The 24,221-nt window shown below is 48.2% G+C and overlaps 1 protein-coding gene across 3 annotated transcripts in view; it reads left to right on the top strand.

Annotated features, from left to right (window-relative positions):
• plekhh1 (pleckstrin homology domain containing, family H (with MyTH4 domain) member 1) overlaps positions 1-24,221 on the top strand; it is a 285,350-nt gene that overhangs the window by 241,439 nt on the left and 19,690 nt on the right. For all 3 annotated transcript variants that reach the window (XR_011937303.1, XM_072486189.1, XM_072486190.1), the window contains 7 exons: positions 2,813-2,921; positions 5,700-5,812; positions 9,152-9,328; positions 9,710-9,807; positions 12,717-12,894; positions 13,405-13,560; positions 18,878-18,975. Coding sequence is in view for 2 of the 3 variants with exons in the window: in XM_072486189.1 (XP_072342290.1) it covers positions 2,813-2,921; positions 5,700-5,812; positions 9,152-9,328; positions 9,710-9,807; positions 12,717-12,894; positions 13,405-13,560; positions 18,878-18,975 (929 nt within the window). In the remaining variant the exon portion in view is untranslated. The remainder of the gene's footprint in view (positions 1-2,812; positions 2,922-5,699; positions 5,813-9,151; positions 9,329-9,709; positions 9,808-12,716; positions 12,895-13,404; positions 13,561-18,877; positions 18,976-24,221) is intronic.

Below are 24,221 nucleotides of genomic sequence, written 5' to 3'. Positions count from 1 at the left end.
TGTCACCTTCCCACACTGGCAGCCGTCGAACAATTTCTGTTGGGGCCCCTCTAAAGAGCCCAAAAGTCCGTTCCTGGCAGGAGCTGCCGAACGTGCGACCTACCTCGGCATGGCCGCAACCGCCTGGCTGGGCGTAATTAACACGGTGTTAACACGTCGGGTGCCATGTAGAAAATAAAGCAACCCGCTAGGCGTAATTAACAGGGTTTTAATTAAACGTTGGACGCTATGTTGTTGAAAATGCACCACTATTCTTAGAAGTCCCCCTATACCAAAAAGGGCCGACATTCTAAATGGTGAACAGGGATTCTCACTCTCTTACTCCGATGCAGGCTTCGGTGGGTGCTATTCAGGTCAAACTATATTTTCAAGTTATCCCCTGGTATAACCCATACCGTCACCGAAGATTTCATCTACTTAGCACTTAGTAGCATCGATCCTGGGTCCCGCATTGCTATGTAAATAAAGTAGACTTTGGAGTAAGCACTATTTCAGGATAAAACGTTTAAGTTATTTTATTATTATATTTTTTCTTTTAAAAGCTGCAATTACTGTCTTTACAGAAAAGTAAAAAGATCTTGCTTCTGGATCCTTCTGGTTGGTTGAAGGGACCTTCAGGCCCAACGCCGGTCGGCAGGCCCCCCCTGGCGATTCTCCGGCTCGCGATGGGCCTAAGTCCCAGTACTGTAATGACGGTCCCGCCGGCGTGAATTAAACCACCTCCCTTACCGGCGGGACCAGGTGGCGCGGTCGGGCTCCGGGGTCCTGTAGGGAGCGCGGGGTGATCTGTCCCCGGGGGGTGCCCCCATGGTGGCCTGGCCCGCGATCGGGGCCCACCGATCCGCGGACAGGCCTGTGCCATGGGGCACTCTTTCCCCTCCGCGTCGGGCGTGTAGGTCTCCGCGATGGCCGACGCGGAGGTGACTCCCCCCTCCGCATGCGCGGGGATGATGTCAGCAGCCACTGACGCTCCCGCACATCGAGGACTTACGCCGGCCGGCGGAGTCCCTTCGGCCCTGGCTGGCGTGGTGCCAAAGGCCTTCCACGCCAGCCGGCGGGCCGGCAACCACTGCAGCGCGGGCCTAGCCCCTAAAGGTGAGGACTTGGCCCCTAAAGATGCGGAGAATCCGCACCGGGTAGGGGAGAATCCTGCCCTTGGTCTCTGGGTTTATATTCTCTTTCTGACAGTTATTAAATTTTTATGACTTTATTGTAAAGTAACTTTTATTTCACTTTGATTGTAAAAAGTATCTTTAATCTAAACATTCTAATACAACTAAGTATTCATTTTGACATGACCTCAGCTCTCAGCTCTGATTACATTGTTTCCTTTGTGATGTTCAAAATGCTTTGATTTCAAGAGGAGTATTAATTTTGGTTTGGTTCCTATCATTTCTATAGTTTTATTTTCCAATTGTGTCCTCAGCTCATAATTTTGACTTTGATTTTAGCTTTAGATTATGTTTCTCGTAGACTGATAGTCTCCAATTTTCTTTAATTTACTTGGTGTTAGCAGAATTTCACACCTAGAATTGTCACCAAATTCAATAAACCTCATCCTTTCCTTTCCAGCTGCTTATTAATTTCAATGAAGTTAATTTCAATGAAGGTGTGACACATTGCTTTTAGCGTAATGCTAAAAATCCACTTGGTTATAACTTTAAAGGTTTACATTTATCACTTAACTCAACTGAAACCCTCATCCATGCTTTTCCAGATGCTTACTAAGATGGTTAATTTCAATGAAGGTGTGAGCCATTGTTTTAAGCTTCATACAAAAAATCCTGTTTGCTAAGCGTGTTTGGAAGAAGGAACCTGCATTTTATTATCCTGCTTTTTGCAGCTGCTGTTAACCCTTTGTGGGATCTTTCCCTGTATCCTCTCATGTTTCTCTCAGACCAGATATTGCCAGACTTCCATGTTTCAAATGACACATCTTTCCATATTATCAGTTACAGTCCCCATGCCGTCGTGAAAATTGTCGTCTTTTACGCCAGGAAAACTGGTCAAAAGGCCACTGGTTCCCCGTCTTGCTGGAGGCAAGGCAGCCATCGTACAGCTCGCAGCTCTAGCTGCTGATACGGCCCCCAGCACTTCTGGGTCAGAGGCCCCGCATGCGCATGGCGGCGGCTTGCAGCCGCCGCACTGTGCTCCATGGCGGACTCAGCCCGGGGCCAGCAAAGTAGTGCTCGCACACCCCGGACCGCCCGCCCACATTGCCCCCAGCCCCGAATGAAGCCCCCCCCCCACCGCCGATTGGCCCTCCCCCGACTACTGTGGTGGCCCCTGTGAGTCCGCAGCCGCCACGCGAGGACCCCGGACGGTGTGAGCACACGTAAGCCATGCCGTCGGGAATTCGGTCGGTCGGCAACGGAGCATCGTGGGACGGGCCTCAGGCAATGGCCTGAAGGGCCGGATACTCGGAGTACTCCGATTTTCGGGGGGGGGGGGCGGAGAATTTAAAAACAGGCGCCACTCCCGATCTCAGCAGGAAAACGGATTCTCCGCCCCGTCATTGAACGCGATTTCGGCGTCGGGGAGCGGAGATTCCAGACCCAATTTTTAAAAATTTGTGCTTTTAAACTGAATTCAAATTCTCAAACTCTGGTGGATAAGATTTGAACTCATGATCCCTGGATTATTAAGGCAGACCTCTAGATTTCAAATACAGTAACATAACCATTACCCTACAGTAATCTGCTGCTACTCTCTCACTCTCCGTCCCGCGATCTCCCACTCAGACTGAAGCATAATTCCTGTCATTTTTTTTATTATTCACATGTTGTTTCTTCAAAATCTTCTTGTCCAACAGGACACCTGGCAGTACCACTTGACTGTGGCAGCTGGGAGCAGCCATTCCAAAGTGGGCACTGAATATGAGCAGCTCATCGGAAAACTGTTGGATGTCGATGGGGAGCCAAGTGAGTGTGACGCAGCGAGATACTGGAACCGAGGTGACCAAGAGGGCCGGGATCTTCTTGTGGGATGCAAATTAAAAGAATATTCAAAATAGGTTTATTTTGTGAACAATATATGGTGGTGTTCTATTGCACCCATTGCAGACTATGCCAGAGGACTTTAAGATTCTGAGGAAGTTTAGGTAGCCTTGGGATAGATTCGTGGGAGAGTTCAAAACTGAGGGGGGGGGGGGTGGGGGGGAGGTCTTTCTATAGACTAGGGCCAAGATTTAACGCCCGAAAATCGGAGTCCCGTTTTGGGCGTGTATTGTACCCAGTACCGAGAACGACCCCACCATCGGGTCTCGGGTCAGGTTCACCATGTCGCTATTATCTCACTTCCTGCACTGACAAGCTCAGCTTGCCTGTGCAAGAAGAGATCGAGGAGTCCTTTTGCCACTTGGATCTCGCGACCCCGCCCCCAGACTCCCACCGCAGCCTCAGGACCTCCCAACATACCTCTTGGGGGTCCTCAAGCCCCCCCCCCTCCACTCAACCTCTTAAGGGCAGGGCACCCCGGAGCCTGATTCCTGGCAGGGGTAATCTGGCACCCGAGCATGTTGGCACTGCCAACCTGGCACCATGGTAGTGTCTCTTCCAGCCTGGCAGTGTCACCCGTACACACTGGCATTTCCAGCGTGGTACTGCCAGGGTAACTTTGTGGCAGTGCCAAGGTGCCAGGCTGGCAGTGCCAAGATGTCCAGATGGCAGTGGGAGTGTGAGGATGCCACCCTTACCAAAGCCCAGGGCCTCCGAAGGCCTGGGTGGCCTAATGTCGCACAGCAAGGGCGAGATCCAGATCACGACATCTCGCGAGATCTAATGAGATCTCACGCGGTGTTCCGAGCGTCGCAAATCTCGTGAGATCCCTCGCGTGAGATTTAACAACCTCGTCATATCACCGAGTCGGGAATGACGAGGCCGTTTGATCGTGCCCAAGATAGTCACTAATAAATCCAACAAGCAATTGAGGGGAATTCCTTTCCCCAGAGGGTGGTGTAAATGTGAAACCCGCTGTCATATAGATGTATTGAGGCAAATAGCATCGGTTTGGTGTTTTAAGGGGAAGCTAAATAATCACCTGAGGAAGAAATGAATTGAAGGGTGTGCTGATTAGGTGAAGTAGGGTGGAACATAAACACTGGCCTCGACCAGTTGGACTGAATGTCCTGTTTATGTGATGTAAATCCTATGTAACTGAAAGGGTGACAAAGGACTATGAATGAACCTCACACACTGGGATTGGTTTGGAGTCCACCCTGGTACTAATTATAGGTGCTGGAAATATAACAACAGGAGGAGGCCATTCAACCCCTTGAGTCTGTTCACATTCAATTCCGACATGTTTGGCCTCATCCCAGCTCCGTTTACCATCCAAGCCCATGTCCAGGCACCTTACTTTATTTATCTAACAGCATTGATGATGGTGTTGAGGAGGTGGGACTGTGCTTCCCAGTTGAGTTTTCTCTGCCTTGCCCTGGCTCTCTGATTGACAATTGAGGATGAATAAATAATCAGGAGAGAAAACACACCGGCCACCTCCATTATTACAAACAACAGACTTGCCTTGCCCGTGTGGACGCACACCCTTCGATGTGTTGAATGAGCGGGATTTGAGTTGGATTGGAATTCTCTGCACGGTCAGCTAATTTTGGAGTAAAAGCAGAGAATGCGGACAAACCCGGCAGGCCTGACAGCATCTGTGGAGAGAGAAACAGAGCCAACACCTCGAGTCCAACATAGTCGACCGTCCTAATGTTTACAGCTAATTTTGCACACTGCAGGTGCTGTTTAGTATTAACACAGGAAAGTGGAGGCTAGTAGGTTCAACACACTTCTCTTACTGCCGATCGTGTGGAGCAAGATATTTGACACTGATCTGATTATCGTCGTACTGTCACCTCTCAAAGATGGCGGCCACCTCAGTTGGTCTTTGTTTCTGCAAGAACAGCCTGGTCTCTGAGCCGTTTCCATAACAAAGGGTGCTTTTTATCTTTTACAAAGACTGGTTTTCGGATTGACTCGCACACAATCCTCGCCACCCATCCCAACAGGAGAGCCAGTGGACTGGCCTTTGGGTCTGCATCACACACCTTTCGATTCCATTTGGGTGGCCTGAGCAAGAGTTGTACTGTTGCCAACATAACTTGGGGTCATAAAAGCATCCCATCATAAACGCTTCCCATCATATTGAGCTGCAGTCCTTGGAGCAGGGGTAGTTAAGGAGTTTGGGGCAAGTCCAGTGCCAATATGGGTATTATCTACATGGGCCACTGGACTACACCATGAGGAATTGCAAAACCAATAGCTACAAAGATAACTCCTAAATCACACGAGCATTCCCTCTGCCTTTAATTTGTGGGTTTGTCCTTGAACTTTCTGGCTCAGGGATAGGAAGGTGCAGATTCATGGTGTGAATTGTCCTTTGTGACAGATGGGACTTGCTTCTTCTTGGGCAGCACGGTAGCTCAGTGGTTAGTCCCAGGTTCAATTCCCGGCTTGGGGCACTGTCTGTGTGGAGTCTGCACGTTCTCCCTGTATCTGCGTGGGTTTCCTCCGCGTGCTCCAGTTTCCTCCCACAAGTCCCGAAAGATGTGCTGTTAGGTCATTTGGACATTCTGAATTCTCCCTCTGTGTACCCGAACAGGCGCCGGAATGTGGTGACTAGGGACTTTTCACAGTAACTTTGTTGCAGTGCTCATGTTCTTGTGACACTAATAAATATTATTATTTTGCACATAGACTCGCCGACCTGGAAGCATCCTGTCCTGTGCAGCAGCAAAGATGGCCTCCCCAATGCCCTCACCACTCTCCCATCGGAAGCACTGCAGACTGAGGCACTCAAACTCTTCAAGGTAAAAACTGATGTATTACCTTTGATTGGTGCGTAACCAAAGCCGGAATCTTCCCAGAAAGTCACGGAGGGTTGGCTCTGGTGTGAAAATTAGTGTGAAGCTCGCTGGCTTTTCCCACCTTATTGAACAGCACTCTGTGCAACTTCAAAGGGGAAGTGAGACTAACGCCGTCAACTGGAGGGGTGGCCCTAAGAAGGCCGACAACGCAGGAATCCCTCGATCGGGCTGACTTTTATAAAGGCCGCCCCATCTCAGATTTAAACAAAAGGCATCCTCCCTTCACCCCACTGACTGTGAAACACCCAATAGACGTGGGGAACTCACCCCATCCACGGATATCGAGACCCCCATAGGGACAGGGGCAACCCCCACCTCCCACGGATAAGGGGAAACCTCCACCTCCCCCTCCCAACACACACAGACAAAAAGGCAAACTCCGCCCCCTCACGTCCATGGATAAGGGGAGCCCCAGCAATGGAACTCCCCAGAACTCCCCTGGCAGTGCCCCCTCCCAGGCATGCCCTCACCACGTGGGGGCTATAGCTACCTGTGCACTCCCGGGGTGGTCTCCTCGACTGGTTTTCATTTTTAAAACCAGTAGTGATTCGCGCCAGGATGGCTGGGTGGGCAGTTCACATGAGATCGGAAGTAGCGGCGTCAAACTCATTAATGCAATATGAATTTATTGCAAATCAGGCCATTCCTGGGCGTTAACCTGATTACATCACTGGTGGAGGGGGGAGATCTCATTCTGAGATCTCTCCAGCGCAAACCCTATTTTTGCCCTCTCGCGATATTTAGTGGCTCGTACAGGATTTACGCCCATGGCCAATGGGGCCATTAGATTGCGGCCCAAGTGTGGATGTGATCAATTATCTTTTTTTTTTCTGATGTATTTCCTATTGTTGCATGTTAAATGTGTAGCCCAGATGATCCGATGTAAAGATACTGGGTTGAAATTATAGTCCCTCATTCCAGGTGTGTTTTAAATAACAGGTGGCCAGCCCACCTCCTTCTTGCCCACTACTCCTGGTCTGTTTCCCCCATAATATGGGCAGTGGGTAAGGCGTCCATTATGCTATCTGCCTTTATGTGTATTGAGGCCCTTAATTGCCAATTATTTAGGAAGTTAATCAGCCTCCACTGTCACAAAATGCTGGGCAGTGGCAGCCCATCCACAGTACAAAGGCCATTTTTTAAAACTGCTTCTGTGAAAAAGTGGGAAGTGAGGGGTGATGTGTTGGGTACTCTGGATCTGTGGAGACTGCGTTTACCTTAGCAGTAACATAGACAGGCTACCAACACTTGTAATAGTAAAACTCTATTTTATTTAACTCAGAGCTGTTAAACATACTTGCACTGTAGTCGACACTATGTTAGATTGACTGAAGACCTATGCCTAACCTGACCAGCCTATACTGCTAGCACATGGTGGATGTTTGTGCTACTGACTGCGGGCTCTGTCTGTCTCAGAGGCTGCATCCCGAATGAGCGGGAAAGCTGGTGCCCTCTGTCTTTATAGTGACCGTGCCCTAACTGGTGATTGGCTGCTGTGTTGTGTGTGTTGATTGGTCTTGCAGCGTGTCCTAACTGGTGATTGGCTGCTGTGTTGTGTGTGTTGATTGGTCTTGTCAGTGTGAGTCTCTGCACCATCATATACTGATGTGTATATTATGACAAGGGGTGCTGGGGGTGGGGGAGCATTTCAATCACGGGGTGTCATGTGTACATTGGAGGCACCCCCACATACAACCCTCACCCGCTGCAGGGATGCCCCCCCACCAGCTGCTTTCTTCCTGCCTGCCTGGTCTAGAAAACTGGCCCCTCTCATCCCCACACCATAGAGTGGCCAATCCCTTCCTACTGTAAAAGCCCAGGACTTACTGGGATCCATCTTCGATCTCCATGGGCCTCATGGCAAGCCCAGCAGCACACACTACTGAGTTCTGGCACTGATGTGACTGCTGATTGGCTGGCCAGCAGCTCTGGAGGGCAGGATTTCCATTGAAGGCAGAATTCAATGCTCAGCATGTTTTCATTGGGGGGTAGGCTATCTGTTTTATTTTGAGCAAGGGTGGGTGGGTGTGCGTGCTGGGCAGTGCGACGCTTTGTGAAATCTAGCCCATTATTTGCCTTGGCGTGATTCTATTTCCAGTGATCAAAACTGTTTCCCCCATCACCCTTGTCATCACTGACTTCCATTGGCTCTCGATCCACAAAAGCCTCCAAATTAAAATTCTAATCTCGTATTTAAATCCCTTCGAAACCTCCTGTCTCCCTATCTCTAAATTCCTCCAGTCCTACAATTGCTAATTACTCCAACTCTGGCCTCTACTACATCTCTTCCCCAGTCCCACTGGCCCTCCCCCAAATCACTCCATCAGCCACGCCATTGGTGTCTGTACTTTTGCTATCTAGACCTAAACTCTGGAATTCTCTCCATAATCCCTGCTCTCCTGCCTTCTCCAACTTTTCCTAGGGTAGACATGGAGCAGATGGTCCCACATGCGGAGAGACCAGAGTAAACCCCAAATAAACCCAAGAAAGAAAACAGGAGATACTTCTTTACACAAGCGTGATGAGATGTGGAACTCACCACTACAGGGATTAGCTGAGGTGAATCACATAGATGCTTTTAAGGGGAAAGCTAAACAGAACATGAGGAAGAGAGAAATAGAATTATTTTTTTATTTAAAATTAAAAAAAAAAAAAAAATTTCGAGTACCCAATTCATTTTTTCCAATTAAGGGGCAATTTAGCGTGAACATCTTTGGGTTGTGGGGGCGAAACCCACGCAAACCCGGGGAGAATGTGCAAACTCCACACGGACAGTGACCCAGAGCCGGGATCGAACCTGGGACCTCGGCGCGTGAGGCAGCAGGGCTAACCCACTGCGCCACCGTGCTGTCACGAGAGAATTAGAATTGTACACTTATTATACATTGACGGAGCTAAATAAAAATGGGATGCGAGGATGATAAAGCAGAGGATTGGGTCGTTGGGCTGAAGAGTCTATGCTCTGTGTTCAATGGAATTCTATGTAAACTCACCTTTTTGACCATGAGTGGGATTTTCCAGTCCCACCCGCTCTGACACTGGAATATACCCCTTTTCAGTGTCCATCAAATTCTTGTTCTTCTCTGCCATGACCCATCATTCATGGGTCACTCGTATCAATAAGTATCTTTGTACATGACCTTCAGTTGAAATAGTCTATTTGAGCTTCAGTTCCGCATGGTGGGCAGGCCAGGAGTCTCTTGGTTGTCCTTGGTTGGTGCAGTAGGTGCAACCCGTTATATTCATGGACGGATACTTCACCATATTCTTCTGTCCCCACAGTCATGTCAACTGTTCATCAACGTGCTGGTCGAGGCGCCTTCGATTGACTACCATGTATCACTGGCGCAGAATGCACTGCAGGTTTGCTTGGCACACACAGAGCTACAGAATGAGATCTACTGTCAATTCATTAAACAGACCAGCCACAGGCAGCCGCACAACTTCTCCCTCATACAGGTAACCATTATTTAAAGGAATCTCGAGATTCAATCAGTCCTTCAGACTTTGGAGTCAGAAATATTTTTACCTTCAGCATGGGTTTCCCACCTGACTTGGGAGTTTAAGGGAACAAACCCTGGACCTATTCGGTGCGGTAGATAATTGTCTCTCACTTGAAGCCAATAATAGGCTCGTCGGAAGAAACTTACACTTCATACTAATCAGATTCTGGAAATTTTTGTTCTTCCCTGCATGACCCATCATTCATGGGCCATTCATATCAATAGGACTTTTTGTTTGTGACCTTCAATTGAAACAGTCCATTTGAGCTTCAGTAGCGATCATATATTTAACAAAGCATTTACTGAAATCTCTTCTGGCTTCTTGCTTCCTCTGCAGTGCTGGCAGCTTCTGGCTTTGTGCGTCGCACTTTTCCTTCCCCAGCATCATTTCCTGTGGTATCTCAAACTTCACTTGCAACGCCACGCTGACCCCAGGTATGAGACCTCTGTTGTAGTGTACATCAGGGAAAAACGGGTTGGCACGTTATGTGTGTCAGTAGAAATCTAGATAACCATTTCCTGCTGTATTAGAGTTGATGAACATCTGCTTTTTGATATAATTTTCTTTCGAGAATTATAGGGCCTATCTCTCAGTCTTTTAAAAGTTTTGCTCTCTTGTAGTTTTGTTCTTCAGTGTGCACTCCCATTTCCCAGGAAGGCAGGGAAAGCCAAAGCTGTTTCCAATACCACTGTAGCAGCAACTGCTGGGCGTGACTGGGGAATGGTTCTTGCTAGAACTATACTCAGAGGAGACATACTGGTCTCCATTGGCCCTTATTCTCACTCCCAACACTTTGACCAAGATTACTGATCTACCCTGCTTAGTTTTGGAACATTCTGGGCGTGATTCTCTGATCCTGAGGCTAAGTGTTGACGCCATCGTAAATGCCGTTGCGTTTTAGGACGGCGTCAACAGGCCCCAGGATCAGCGATCCTGCGCCTCACAGGGGACCAGCACAGCACTGGAGCGACTCACGCAGCTCCAGCTGCCAATACCAGCGTCAAACGGGCGCCACGGGTCTGTACATGCGCGCTGCGGCTGGCGTGAATTTGCGCATGCGCGTTATGACCGGCACGAACTCGCGCATGCCGCTAGTTTCCTTCTCCGCACCGACCCACGCGCAACATGGCGTAGAGCTACAGGGGCCTGGCGCGGAGTAAAAGAGGCCCCCACAAGAAGAAGCTGGCCCGCCGATCGGTAGGCTCTGATCGCGGGCCAGGCCACGGTGGTGCCCCCCCCCCCCCCCCCGGGTCGTACCCCCATCCCCCCCCCACCAGGCCGCCCCCCGCAGGATGGTCGCCGGGAAGGACCACATGTGAACGGCGCCGGCAGGACTCGGCCTATCTCGGCAGCCACTCGGCCCACCCGCGCGGAGAAAAGCTGGAGGAGCCGCATAGAGCGGCCCCCGACTGGTGCCGCACAGACCGCATCGGCGCCAATGGTGCCGATTCTCCGGTCACCGGTCGTGTGAACCCCCCCCCCCCTCCGATTCTCCGACCCGGCCCGGGGTTAGAGAATCCCACCCTCGATTATGTTTCACATTCAATCAAGTATTCCCAGGTTATGGCTGGAATTCTCTAGCCATTGGGATTCTCTGTTCCCCACTGGCAGTGCACCCCGCTCGTGCGTTTTCCGACCGCATGGCATGGCGTCAATGGGAAATCATATTGACAAGCAGCAGCAGTCAAGAATCCCGTAACTGGTGAACGGCCGCTGCCGAGAAACACGTGGCCGAGGGAAGGGAGGATCCCACCCCAGGTGTAGCATAGTTTAAATGCAGAGTAAAACTCCATTTGTAGTCCCTCATTAAGAAGCCCTAGCCTATCATAGAGTCATAGAATCCCAACAGTGCAGAAGGAGGCCGTTCGGCCCATCATGTCTGCACCAACCCTTTGAAAGGGCACCCTACTTAAGCTCATGCCTCCACCCTATACCCGTAACCCAGTAACCCTGCCTAACATTTAGAAAATATTTTTTTTCAAGGCATTTTCAGATATACAATCAGAATCAGAAGAACAAACAAACAATTCAGTAAACAACGAACAACTACTCCCCCCCCCCCCCCCCCTGCTCCCCTGACGTCAACCCCTATTCACATCCCGCCTTCCCCATTTTAACCCCCTTCAACCTCCCGAGCCCCTCCTTGCTGACCCCGCAAACCTCCTTAAATAAATCAATAATCGGCATCCACCTCCGGGTGAACCCATCTGTCGACCCCCTCAAGGTGAACTTGACCTTTTCCGCCCTCAGGAATTCCGCCAGGTCGCTCAGCCACACCCTGCTTTTGGCAGCTCCGAGTACGCCACCCAAACAAAATCTGTCTCTGGGCTAACAGGGAGGCAAAGGCCAAGACATCAGCCTCTCTCACCCCTTGGACTCCCAGGTTTACCAACACCCCAAATATAGCCACCCCTGGCCTCGGAAACCCCAGCACCTTGGACATCACGTCCAAGACCCCTGCCAGAACCCCTCAGTCTTGGACGCGGCCAGAACATGTGGACATGATTCGCGGCCCCCCCCCCGTGCACCACGCACACCTACCCACCATACCTTTTGACACTAAGGGGCAATTTAGCATGGCCAATCCGCCTAACCTGTATATCTTTGGACTGTGGGAGGAAACCGGAGCACCCGAAGGAAACCCACACAGACACGGGGAGAAAGTGTAAACTCCACACAGTCACCCGAGGCTGGAATTGAACCCGGGTCCCTGGAGCTGTGAGGCAGCAGTGCTAACCACTGTGCCACCGTGCTGTCCCTGTTTAGCACAGATAGCACCCGCAGGGTTATAGTTACATTGGTTATGTTACAGAACTAGTAATCCAAAGACCCCAACTAATAGCCACTCTAGTATGTGACTCCAGTCCTACACCATTGCTGTTGACTCAATTGTCACATCTGAAGGAGCCAGATTATCCACTCTGTTCTGTCAAAGTTCAACTGAAATTCTATTCTGTGGTTCAAGATTTGTGTGGGGCATTCGGACTAGCTTGGATCTATTGGGCCAAATGGCCTATTTCCATTCTGGAAACACTTTCTAAGAAGAAGGCCCAATGCACCTTTTCAGGGAAACCACAAATGGTAATAAATCCCAGACTTGTCGACGATGCTCATATCCAAGAATGAATAGGGTCCGATATCGCTGCGTTTACATATAAATCTCATTCTGATATATCTCCCCATGGATCATACTCCAGGTGACTGTCAGCAGGAGATGTCAGTACAATGTTTTGTGGAGCATGATGTGGGTTGACTGCAGTTATTACTGGAAAAGCGCCTGAGACTATTGAGCAAAACTGCTTATGCTAATCCAGGGCCACTGCTCTCTTTCTTCCCGTCCCAGAACGGAGATTGGCAAATACTCCATCTACTGCCAGAGGTCAGTGGAGCGCACCCTGCGGAACGGGGATCGGGAAGCCAAACCATCCCGGATGGAGATAATGTCAATCCTCCTGCGAAATCCTTACCACCATTCACTACCGTTCAGTATCCCAGTACACTTCATGAATGCTACTTACCAGGTTAGTGATGGCTTCCGAGTACTTGACATGCTAAACGGCTTCTTTGAAAACGCCAGACACGCTTTCGGGCTCACCCGCTGCAGACGTGTAGGCCACATCTGCCACCGCAGCATTATCTAAGGTTCATGTAATTTTTAGTAATAACAGGGTCTAACCAGCCTCATCATTCACTGCAATTGTGCCTCTCGGCAGCAAGGCCCTTACACACACCAAAGTGAAACAGCTGGAAAAGCACTCCTCTGCAAATATTTTTCTCTCCTGAGTGTCATTCAGATTTCCCCCACAATCTTTAGGGGTTTGACTTCCTTTATGAAACTCAATGCTTTGCCAAAACCAGATGTTAGGTGGTCAACGAGAATCCCGGGGCTGTGGTCCACCCCGGCAGAAGGAATTGTTTGGTCTCCAGATTTTATGACAGTCAGTGATCCAGCTTTGGACACCTTTAAGTTGAATTTTAAGCCACAAGAACAACCCTTCACTCCACTTTTGCCATCTTCATATTTCATTCAGGTTGTGGGCTTTGACGGTTCCACCACAGTCGAGGAGTTCTTGCACACGCTTAACCAGGAAATAGGGATGAGAAGACCACTCCATTCGGGATTTGCACTCTTTACGGATGATCCTTCTGGAAAGGATTTGGAACACTGTTTGCAGTGCAGTGTGAAGGTAAGGCTCCTCAATCCCACTGTGGGGGGCATTTTGAGGGGAGCTGGTGTCACCAGCACAGTGGGCTATTCACCAGAATCACAAATATACCTGTCAATCTATCCAACAAATATCCAACAACTTAGAACACTGCCTTACCCCTCACTGTGACACTGATACACCCCACACCCATCACTGTAACACTGATATACCCCACACCCCTCACTGTGACACTGATATACCCCACACCCCTCACTGTGACACTGATATACCCCACACCCCTCACTGTGGCACTGATATACTCCACACCCCTCACTGTGACACTGATATACCCCACGCCCCTCACTGTAATACTGATATACCCCTCACCCCTCACTGTAACACTGATACACCCCACACCCATCACTGTAACACTGATATACCCCAGACCCCTCACTGTGACACTGATATACCCCACACCCCTCACTGTGACACTGATATACCCCACACCCCTCACTGTGGCACTGATATACTCCACACTCCTCACTGTAACACTGATATACCCCACACCCCTCACTGTAACGCTGATATAGCCCACACTCCTCACTGTAATACTGATATACCCCACACCCCTCACTGTGGCACTGATATACCCCACACTCCTCACTGTAACACTGATATACCCCACACCCCTCACTGTAACGCTGATATAGCCCACACTCCTCACTGTAATACTGATATACCCCACACTCCTCACTGTAACACTGATATACCCCACACTCCTCACTGTAACACTGATATACCCCACACCCCTCACTGTGACACTGATATACCCCACACTCCTCACTGTAATACTGATATACCTCTCACCCCTCACTGTGACACTGATATACCCCACACCCCTCACTGTGACACTGATATACCTCACACCCCTCACTGTGACACTGATATACCCCACACTCCTCACTGTAACACTGATATACCCACACCCCTCACTGTGACACTGATATACCCCACACCCCTCACTGTAACACTGATACAGCCCACACCCCTCACTGTAATACTGATATACCCCTCACCCCTCACTGTGACACTGATATACCTCAGCCCCTCACTGTAATACTGATATACCCACACCCCTCACTGTAATACTGATATACCCCTCACCCCTCACTGTGACACTGATATACCCCTCACCCCTCACTGTGACACTGATATACCCCACACCCCTCACTAATACTGATATACCCCACACCCCTCACTGTGACACTGATATACCTCAGCCCCTCACTGTAATACTGATATACCCCTCACCCCTCACTGTAACACTGATACACCCCACACTCCTCACTGTAATACTGATATACCCCTCACCCCTCACTGTGACACTGATATACCCCACACCCCTCACTGTAATACTGATATACCCCTCACCCCTCACTAATACTGATATACCCCACACCCCTCACTGTGACACTGATATACCCCACACTCCTCACTGTTACACTGATATACCCCTCACCACTCACTGTAACACTGATATACCCCACACCCCTCACTGTAATACTGATATACCCCACACCCCTCACTGTGACACTGATATACCCCACACCCCTCACTGTAACACTGATATACCCCACACCCCTCACTGTGACACTGATATACCCCACACCCCTCACTGTGACACTGATATACCCCACACCCCTCACTGTAACACTGATATACCCCACACCCCTCACTGTAACACTGATATACCCCACACCCCTCACTGTGACACTGATATACCCCACACCCCTCACTGTGACACTGATATACCCCACACCCCTCACTATGACACTGATATACCCCACACCCCTCACTATGACACTGATATACCCCACACCCCTCACTGTGACACTGATATACCCCACACCCCTCACTATGACACTGATATACCCCACACCCCTCACTGTGACACTGATATACCCCACACCCCTCACTGAAACACTGATATACCCCACACCCCTCACTGTGGCACTGATATAGCCCACACACCTCACTGTAACACTGATATACCCCACACCCCTCACTGTAACACTGATATACCCCACACCCCTCACTGTAATACTGATATACCCCTCACCCCTCACTGTAACACTGATATACCCCACACCCCTCACTGTGACACTGATATACCCCACACCCCTCACTGTGACACTGATATACCCCACCCCCCTCACTGTGACACTGATATACCCCACACCCCTCACTGTAACACTGATATACCCCACACCCCTCACTGTGACACTGATATACCCCACACCCCTCACTGTGACACTGATATACCCCACACCCCTCACTATGACACTGATATACCCCACACCCCTCACTGTGACACTGATATACCCCACACCCCTCACTATGACACTGATATACCCCACACCCCTCACTGTGACACTGATATACCCCACACCCCTCACTGAAACACTGATATACCCCACACCCCTCACTGTGGCACTGATATAGCCCACACACCTCACTGTAACACTGATATACCCCACACCCCTCACTGTAACACTGATATACCCCACACCCCTCACTGTAATACTGATATACCCCTCACCCCTCACTGTAACACTGATATACCCCACACCCCTCACTGTGACACTGATATACCCCACACCCCTCACTGTGACACTGATATACCCCACCCCCCTCACTGTGACACTGATATACCCCACACCCCTCACTGTAACACTGATATACCCCACACCCCTCACTGTGACACTGATATACCCCACACCCCTCACTGTGACACTGATATACCCCACACCCCTCACTGTAACACTGATATACCCCACACACCTCACTGTCACACTGATATACCCCACACCCCTCACTGTAACACTGATACGGCCCACACCCCTCACTGTGACACTGATATACCCCACACCCCTCACTGTAACACTGATATACCCCACACCCCTCACTGTAACACTGATATACCCCACACCGTGACACTGATAGACCCCACACCCCTCACTGTGACACTGATATACCCCACACCCCTCACTGTAACACTGATATACCCCACATCGCTCACTGCGACACTGATATACTCCACACCCCTCACTGTAACACTGATATACCCCACACCCCTCACTGTAACACTGATATACCCCACGCCCCTCACTGTGACACTGATATACCCCACACCCCTCACTGTAACACTGATATACCCCACACCCCTCACTGTAACACTGATATACCCCACACCGTGACACAGATAGACCCCACACCCCTCACTGTGACACTGATATACCCCACACCCCTCACTGTAACACTGATATACCCCACATCGCTCACTGCGACACTGATATACTCCACACCCCTCACTGTAACACTGATATACCCCACACCCCTCACTGTAACACTGATATACCCCACGCCCCTCACTGTGACACTGATATACCCCACACCCCTCACTGTAACACTGATCTACCCCACACCACTCACTGTAACACTGATATACCCCACACCTCTCACTGTCACACAGATATACCCCTCACTGTGATACTGATATACCCCACACCCCTCACTGTGACACTGATATACCCCTCACCCCTCACTGTGACACTGATATACCCCACACCCCTCACTGTGACACTGATATACCCCACACACCTCACTGTGACACTGATATACCCCACACCCCTCGCTGTGACACTGATATACCCCACACCCCTCACTGTGACACTGATATACCCCACACCCCTCACTGTGACACTGATATACCCCACACCCCTCACTGTGACACTGATATACCCCACACCCCTGACTGTGACACTGATATACCCCACACCCCTCAATGTGACACTGATATACCCCACACCCCTCAATGTGACACTGATATACCCCACACCCCTCACTGTGACACTGATATACCCCACACCCCTCACTGTAACACTGATACACCCCACACCCCTCACTGTGACACTGATATACCCCACACCCCTCACTGTAACACTGATATACCCCACACCCCTCACTGTAACACTGATACACCCCACACCCCTCACTGTAACACTGATATACCCCACACCCCTCACTGTGACACTGATATACCCCACACCCCTCACTGTAACACTGATATACCCCACACCCCTCACTGTGACACTGATATACCCCACACCCCTCACTGTGACACTGATATACCCCACACCCCTCACTGTGACACTGATATACCCCACACCCCTCACTGTCACACTGATATACCCCACACCCCTCACTGTGACACTGATATACCCCACACCCCTCACTGTCACACTGATATACCCCACACCCCTCACTGTCACACTGATATACCCCACACCCCTCACTGTAACACTGATATACCCCACACCCCTCACTGTAACACTGATATACCCCACACCCCTCACTGTAACACTGATATACCCCACACCCCTCACTGTGACACTGATATACCCCACACCCCTCACTGTGACATTGATGTACCCCACACCCCTCACTGTGACACTGATACAGCCCACACCCCTCACTGTAACACTGATATACCCCACACCCCTCACTGTGACACTGATATACCCCACACCCCTCACTGTGACACTGATATACCCCACACTCCTCACTGTGACACTGATATACTCCACACCCCTCACTGTGACACTGATATACCCCACACCCCTCACTGTAACACTGATATACCCACACCCCTCCCTGTAACACTGATATACCCCACTCCCCTCACTGTAACACTGATGTACCCCACATCCCTCACTGTATCACTGATATACCCCACACCCCTCACTGTAACACTGATATACCCCACACCCCTCACTGTGACACCAATAAACCCCATACCCCTCACTGTGGCACTGATACATTTCACACCCCTCACTGTGGCACTGATGTAGCCCACACCCCTCCCTGTATCACTGATATACCCACACCCCTCACTGTATCACTGATATACCTCACACCCCTCACTGTGGCACTGATGTACCCCACACCCCTCACTGTAACACTGATATACCCACACCCCTCACTGTATCACTGATATACCCCAGACCCCTCACTGTGACACTGATATACCCCACACCCCTCACTGTAACACTGATATACCCACACCCCTCCCTGTAACACTGATATACCCCACACCCCTCACTGTGACACTGATATAACCCACACCCCTCACTGTGACACTGATATACCCCAGACCCCTCACTGTATCTGTGTTGCAGTGAGAGGTGTGGGATATATCAGTGTAAAATTGATGCAGTAAGTAATTATGCAATGAGATTATCTAACTGTGTTAATACAGGGCTATTATTTGTGTAATAATTTTAATAATTTTTTGAAGATTTGTGATGTAATTTCAAAATGGGAGCAAGCCCTAAAAGAACTACATCCTGGGAAATATGAAAGCAACAGGATTGTAAGACTGATATATAAAAGCAGGTAAGACCACAGATCAACAACTATACCACAGTGTGTTTTCCCCAAGTATACTCACAATCCTTGTGTTTATAATATACACACAGTGCTGTATCCCTGTGTTCAGAATACACGCACGGTGCCGTATCCCTGTGTTTATAATATACGCACAGTGCTGTGTCTCTGTGCTTCTAATACACGCGTGGTGTCGTTTACCTGTGTTTATAATATACATACGGAATTGTATCCCTGTGTTTATAATATGCACACACTGTTGTATCCCTGTGTTTATAATATGTACAGAGTGTATCTTGTGTTTATAATATGTACATAGTGTTGTATCCCTGTGTTTGTAATATGGACATAGTGTTGTATCCCTGTGTTTATAATATGTACACAGTGTTGTATCCCTGTGTTTATAATACACACAGAGCTGTATACCTGTTTATAATTCACACACGGTGCCCTATCCCTGTGTTTATAATATATACACAGGGTATCTTGTGTTTATAATATGTGCATAGTGTTGTAGCCCTGTGTTTGTAATATGGAAACAGTGTCATATCCCTGTGTTTATAATACACAGTGCTGTATCCCTGTTTATAATTTACACACGGTACCCCATCCCTGTGTTTATAATATATACACAGTGCTCTATCCCTGTGTTTATAATATACATATGATGCCCTAATGCTGTGTTTATAAAATACACATGGTGCCCTGTCCCTGTATTTATAATATATACACAGTGCACTATCCATGTGTTTATAATATACACACGGTGCCCTAATGCTGTGTTTATAATATACACACGGTGCCCTAATGCTGTTTATAGTATACACACGGTGCCCTATCCCTGTATTTATAATATACACACGGTGCCCTATCCCTGTGTTTATAATATACACATGGTGCTCCAGCCCTGTGTTTATAATATATACACGGTGCCCTATCCCTGTGTTTATAATATACACACGGTGCCCTATCCCTGTGTTTATAACATATACACAGTGCTCTCTCCCTGTGTTTATAATATACACACAGTGCTCTATCCCTGTGTTTATAATATACACACGGTGCCCTAATGCTGTGTTTATAATATACACACGGTGCCCTATCACTGTATTTATGATATACACACGGTGCCCTATCCCTGTGTTTATAATATACACACGGTGCTCTATCCCTGTGTTTATAATATACACACGGTGCCCTAATGCTGTGTTTATAATATACACACGGTGCCCTAGCCCTGTATTTATAATATACACACAGTGCCCTATCCCTCTGTTTATAATATACACTTGGTGCTCTATCCCTGTGTTTATAATATATACACGGTGCCCTATCCCTGTGTCTATAATATACACACGGTGCCCTATCCCTGTGTTTATAACATATACACAGTGCTCTCTCCCTGTGTTTATAATATACACACAGTGCTCTATCCCTGTGTTTATAATATACACACGGTGCCCTAATGCTGTGTTTATAATATACACACGGTGCCCTATCCCTGTGTTTATGATATACACACGGTACCCTATCCCTGTGTTTATAATATACAGACGGTGCCCTATCCCTCTGTTTATAATATACACACAGTGCTCTATCCCTGTGTTTATAATATACACATGGTGCCCTAATGCTGTGTTTATAATATATACACGGTGCTCTATCCCTGTCTTTATAATATACACACGGTGCCCTATCCCTGTGTTTATAATATACACATGGTGCCCTAATGCTGTGTTTATAATATACACATGGTGCCCTAATGCTGTGTTTATAATATATACACAGTGCTCTATCCCTGTGTTTATATTATACACTCGGTGCCCTATTCCTGTGTTTATAATATACACACGGTGCCCTATCCCTGTGTTTATAATATACACACAGTGCCCTATCCCTGTGTTTATAATATACACACAGTGCCCTATCCCTGTGTTTATAATATATACACAGTGCTCTATCCCTGTGTTTATATTATACACACGGTGCTCTATCCCTGTGTTTATATTATACACACGGTGCCCTATCCCTGTGTTTATAATATACACACGTTGCCCTATCCCTGTGTTTATAACATATACACAGTGCTCTCTCCCTGTGTTTATAATATACACACGGTGCTCGATCCCTGTGTTTATAATATACACACAGTGCTCTATCCCTGTGTTTATAATATACACACGGTGCCCTAAAGCTGTGTTTATAATATATGCACGGTGCCCTATCCCTGTATTTATGATATACACACGGTGCCCTATCCCTGTGTTTATAATATACACACATGCCCTATCCCTGTGTTTATAATATACATACGGTGCCCTATCCCTGTGTTTATAATATACACACAGTGCTCTATCCCTGTGTTTATAATATACACATGGTGCCCTAATGCTGTGTTTATAATATACACACGGTGCCCTATTCCTGTATTTATAATATACACACGGTGCCCTATCCCTGTGTTTATAATATACACATGGTGCCCTAATGCTGTCTTTATAATATACACACGGTGCCCTATCCCTGTGTTTATAATATACACATGGTGCCCTAATGCTGTGTTTATAATTATATACACAGTTCTCTATCTCTGTGCTTATATTATACACATGGTGCCCTATCCCTGTGTTTATAATATACACACAGTGCCCTATCCCTGTGTTTATAACATACACACGGTGCCCTTTCCCTGTATTTATAATATACACACGGTGCCCTATCCCTGTGTTTATAATATACACATGGTGCCCTAATGCTGTGTTTATAATATACACACGGTTGCCCTATCCCTGTATTTATAATATACACACGGTGCCCTATCCCTGTGTTTATATTATACACATAGTGCCCTAATGCTGTGTTTATAATATACACACGGTGCCCTATCCCTGTGTTTATAATATACACACGATTGCCTAGCTCTGTATTAAAAATATACACACAGTGCCCTATCCCTGTGTTTATAATATACACACGGTGCTCTATCCCTGTGTTTAGAATATACACACGGTGCCCTATCCCTGTATTTATAATATACACACATGGCTCTATCCCTGTGTTTATAATATACACACAGTGCGCTATCCCTGTGTTTATAATATACACATGGTGCCCTATCCCTGTGTTTATAATATACACACGGTGCCCTATCCCTGTATTTATAATATACACACAGTGCTCTATCCCTGTGTTTATAATATACACACGGTGCGCTATCCCTGTGTTTATAATATACACATGGTGCCCTATCCCTGTGTTTATAATATACACACGGTGCCCTATCCCTGTTTTTATAATATACACGCGGTGCCCTATCCCTGTGTTTATAATATACATATGGTGTGCTATCCCTGTGTTTATAATATACACATGGTGCCCTGTCCCTGTGTTTATAATATACACACGGTGCCCTATCCCTGTGTTTATAATATACACATGGTGCTCTATCCCTGTATTTATAATATACACATGGTGCCCTATCCCTGTGTTTATAATATACACATGGTGCCCTAATGCTGTTTATAACATACACACGGTGCCCTATCCCTGTGTCTCTAATATACACACGGTGCCCTATCCCTATGTTTATAATATACACACGGTGCCCTATCCCTGTGTTTATAATAGACACATGGTGCCCTATCCCTGTGTTTATAATATACACGCGGTGTCCTATCCCTGTGTTGATAATATATACACGGTGCCCTATCCCTGTGTTTATAATATACACACTATTGCCTAGCTCTGTATTAATAATATACACAGAGTGTGTTGAGCATTTTGAATTCCGTTCACACATGAGCTGTACATATTTTGGTGATATGCTCCCGGCCTCAGTTGATGTGGCCCATCACTCTGTTATCATTGTCGATAATGGACAGTCAGACTGTTCACCAAAATCCCATTTCATCTGGTGGATTATCATTGACATGTGCCTCTGCCGCCTCTTACTGGACATATATACCTTGACAAACGCGGTTACAAATCTGCAAATAGCATCTGTGTGAGAAACATTGGGCAGAATTTTACCAAAATATGACGAAGTGTAATTTCAAGCGCGATTCCCATCATGACCTTCCTGCACTTAGTCATTTTTTTGGAAGGGCCGTGATTTGCATCAGCATGGAGAGGGATGGGACCTAAACCATTTGCAGATCCGGCTCCTCCGAGATTGGGGCATTGTTCTTAATGCGCGCCCCGATCTCAGAATAGCTCTGCAGACTTCCCACCCCCAGTCGCCAGCATCAGGCCCTTCACCCCCCACCAATCACCAGTGCCAGCGTTGTTGTTTCCTCCCAAACCCCCCAGGTGAGCGACAGTCCGATATGGGGTTGTCAAATATCCTGCCCCTTCAGGCCCTGTCCCTTCAGGCCCCACCCCGTCATGCCCCACCTCCTGGCAGTGTCCCATGGCACTGGCCCCTGGCAGTGCCAATTTGGCACAACACAGGTTTGGAATGCCACGCTCTTGTTCCGGACCACCCACGGGCTACAGTGGCCTCTGAGCCAAGCCCCCTTGCGTGGTCATCACGTCTGGTCTCTGGTTATGGAGACTAGTAGTGATTCGCGCCAGGGTCACGCTGCATCAGCGGGTGGGAGAATTGCAGGAGATGGGAAAATTCAGCTTAAAACAGATCCTGTATATTTAAATGAGGATTTAAATGTGCCAATTGGGCTTGAACCAGATTACGTCTGCAGGGAGGACCTGGGAGCATTGTGAAATGTTTGATGCCCAACGCAAACCCCATTCCAGGGCTCACCAGGTATTTTTTCAACATAGCAGGATTCGTACCAGGCGCAACGCGGTCGGAATATTACCGTCCCAAATCAAAATGCCAGATAGTCCCCACTCAGCACACAGTGAGAGACGGAATAAATACGACAGAATATCCTTTGTTGCTTCACAACGCCAAGGACCTGGGTTCAATCTCTGGCTTGGGTCATTGTCTGTGCGGAGTCTGCGCGTTCTCCCTGTGTCAGCGTGGGTTTCCTCCGGGTGCTCCGGTTTCTTCCCACAAGTCCCGAAAGACGTGCCTGTCAGGTGAATTGGACATTCTGAATTCTCCCTCTGTGTACCCAAACAGGTGCCGGAATGTGGCGACTAGGGGATTTATCACAGTAACTTCATTGCAGGGTTAATGTAAGCCTACTTGTAACAATAATAAAGATTATTATTATTCCACACTGACCTGTCTCTTTGGCCAACTATGCTTTGTACTAGCAGCTCTCTCTCCTGTGCACCTTTGGTTGTCTGTG

Source organism: Scyliorhinus torazame, chromosome 2 (assembly GCF_047496885.1).
Source record: "Scyliorhinus torazame isolate Kashiwa2021f chromosome 2, sScyTor2.1, whole genome shotgun sequence".
In the NCBI taxonomy this organism is placed as follows: Eukaryota; Metazoa; Chordata; class Chondrichthyes; order Carcharhiniformes; family Scyliorhinidae; genus Scyliorhinus; species Scyliorhinus torazame.
Note: the sequence above shows the minus strand (reverse complement) of the source record. Positions and strands in the feature narration are given on the sequence as shown.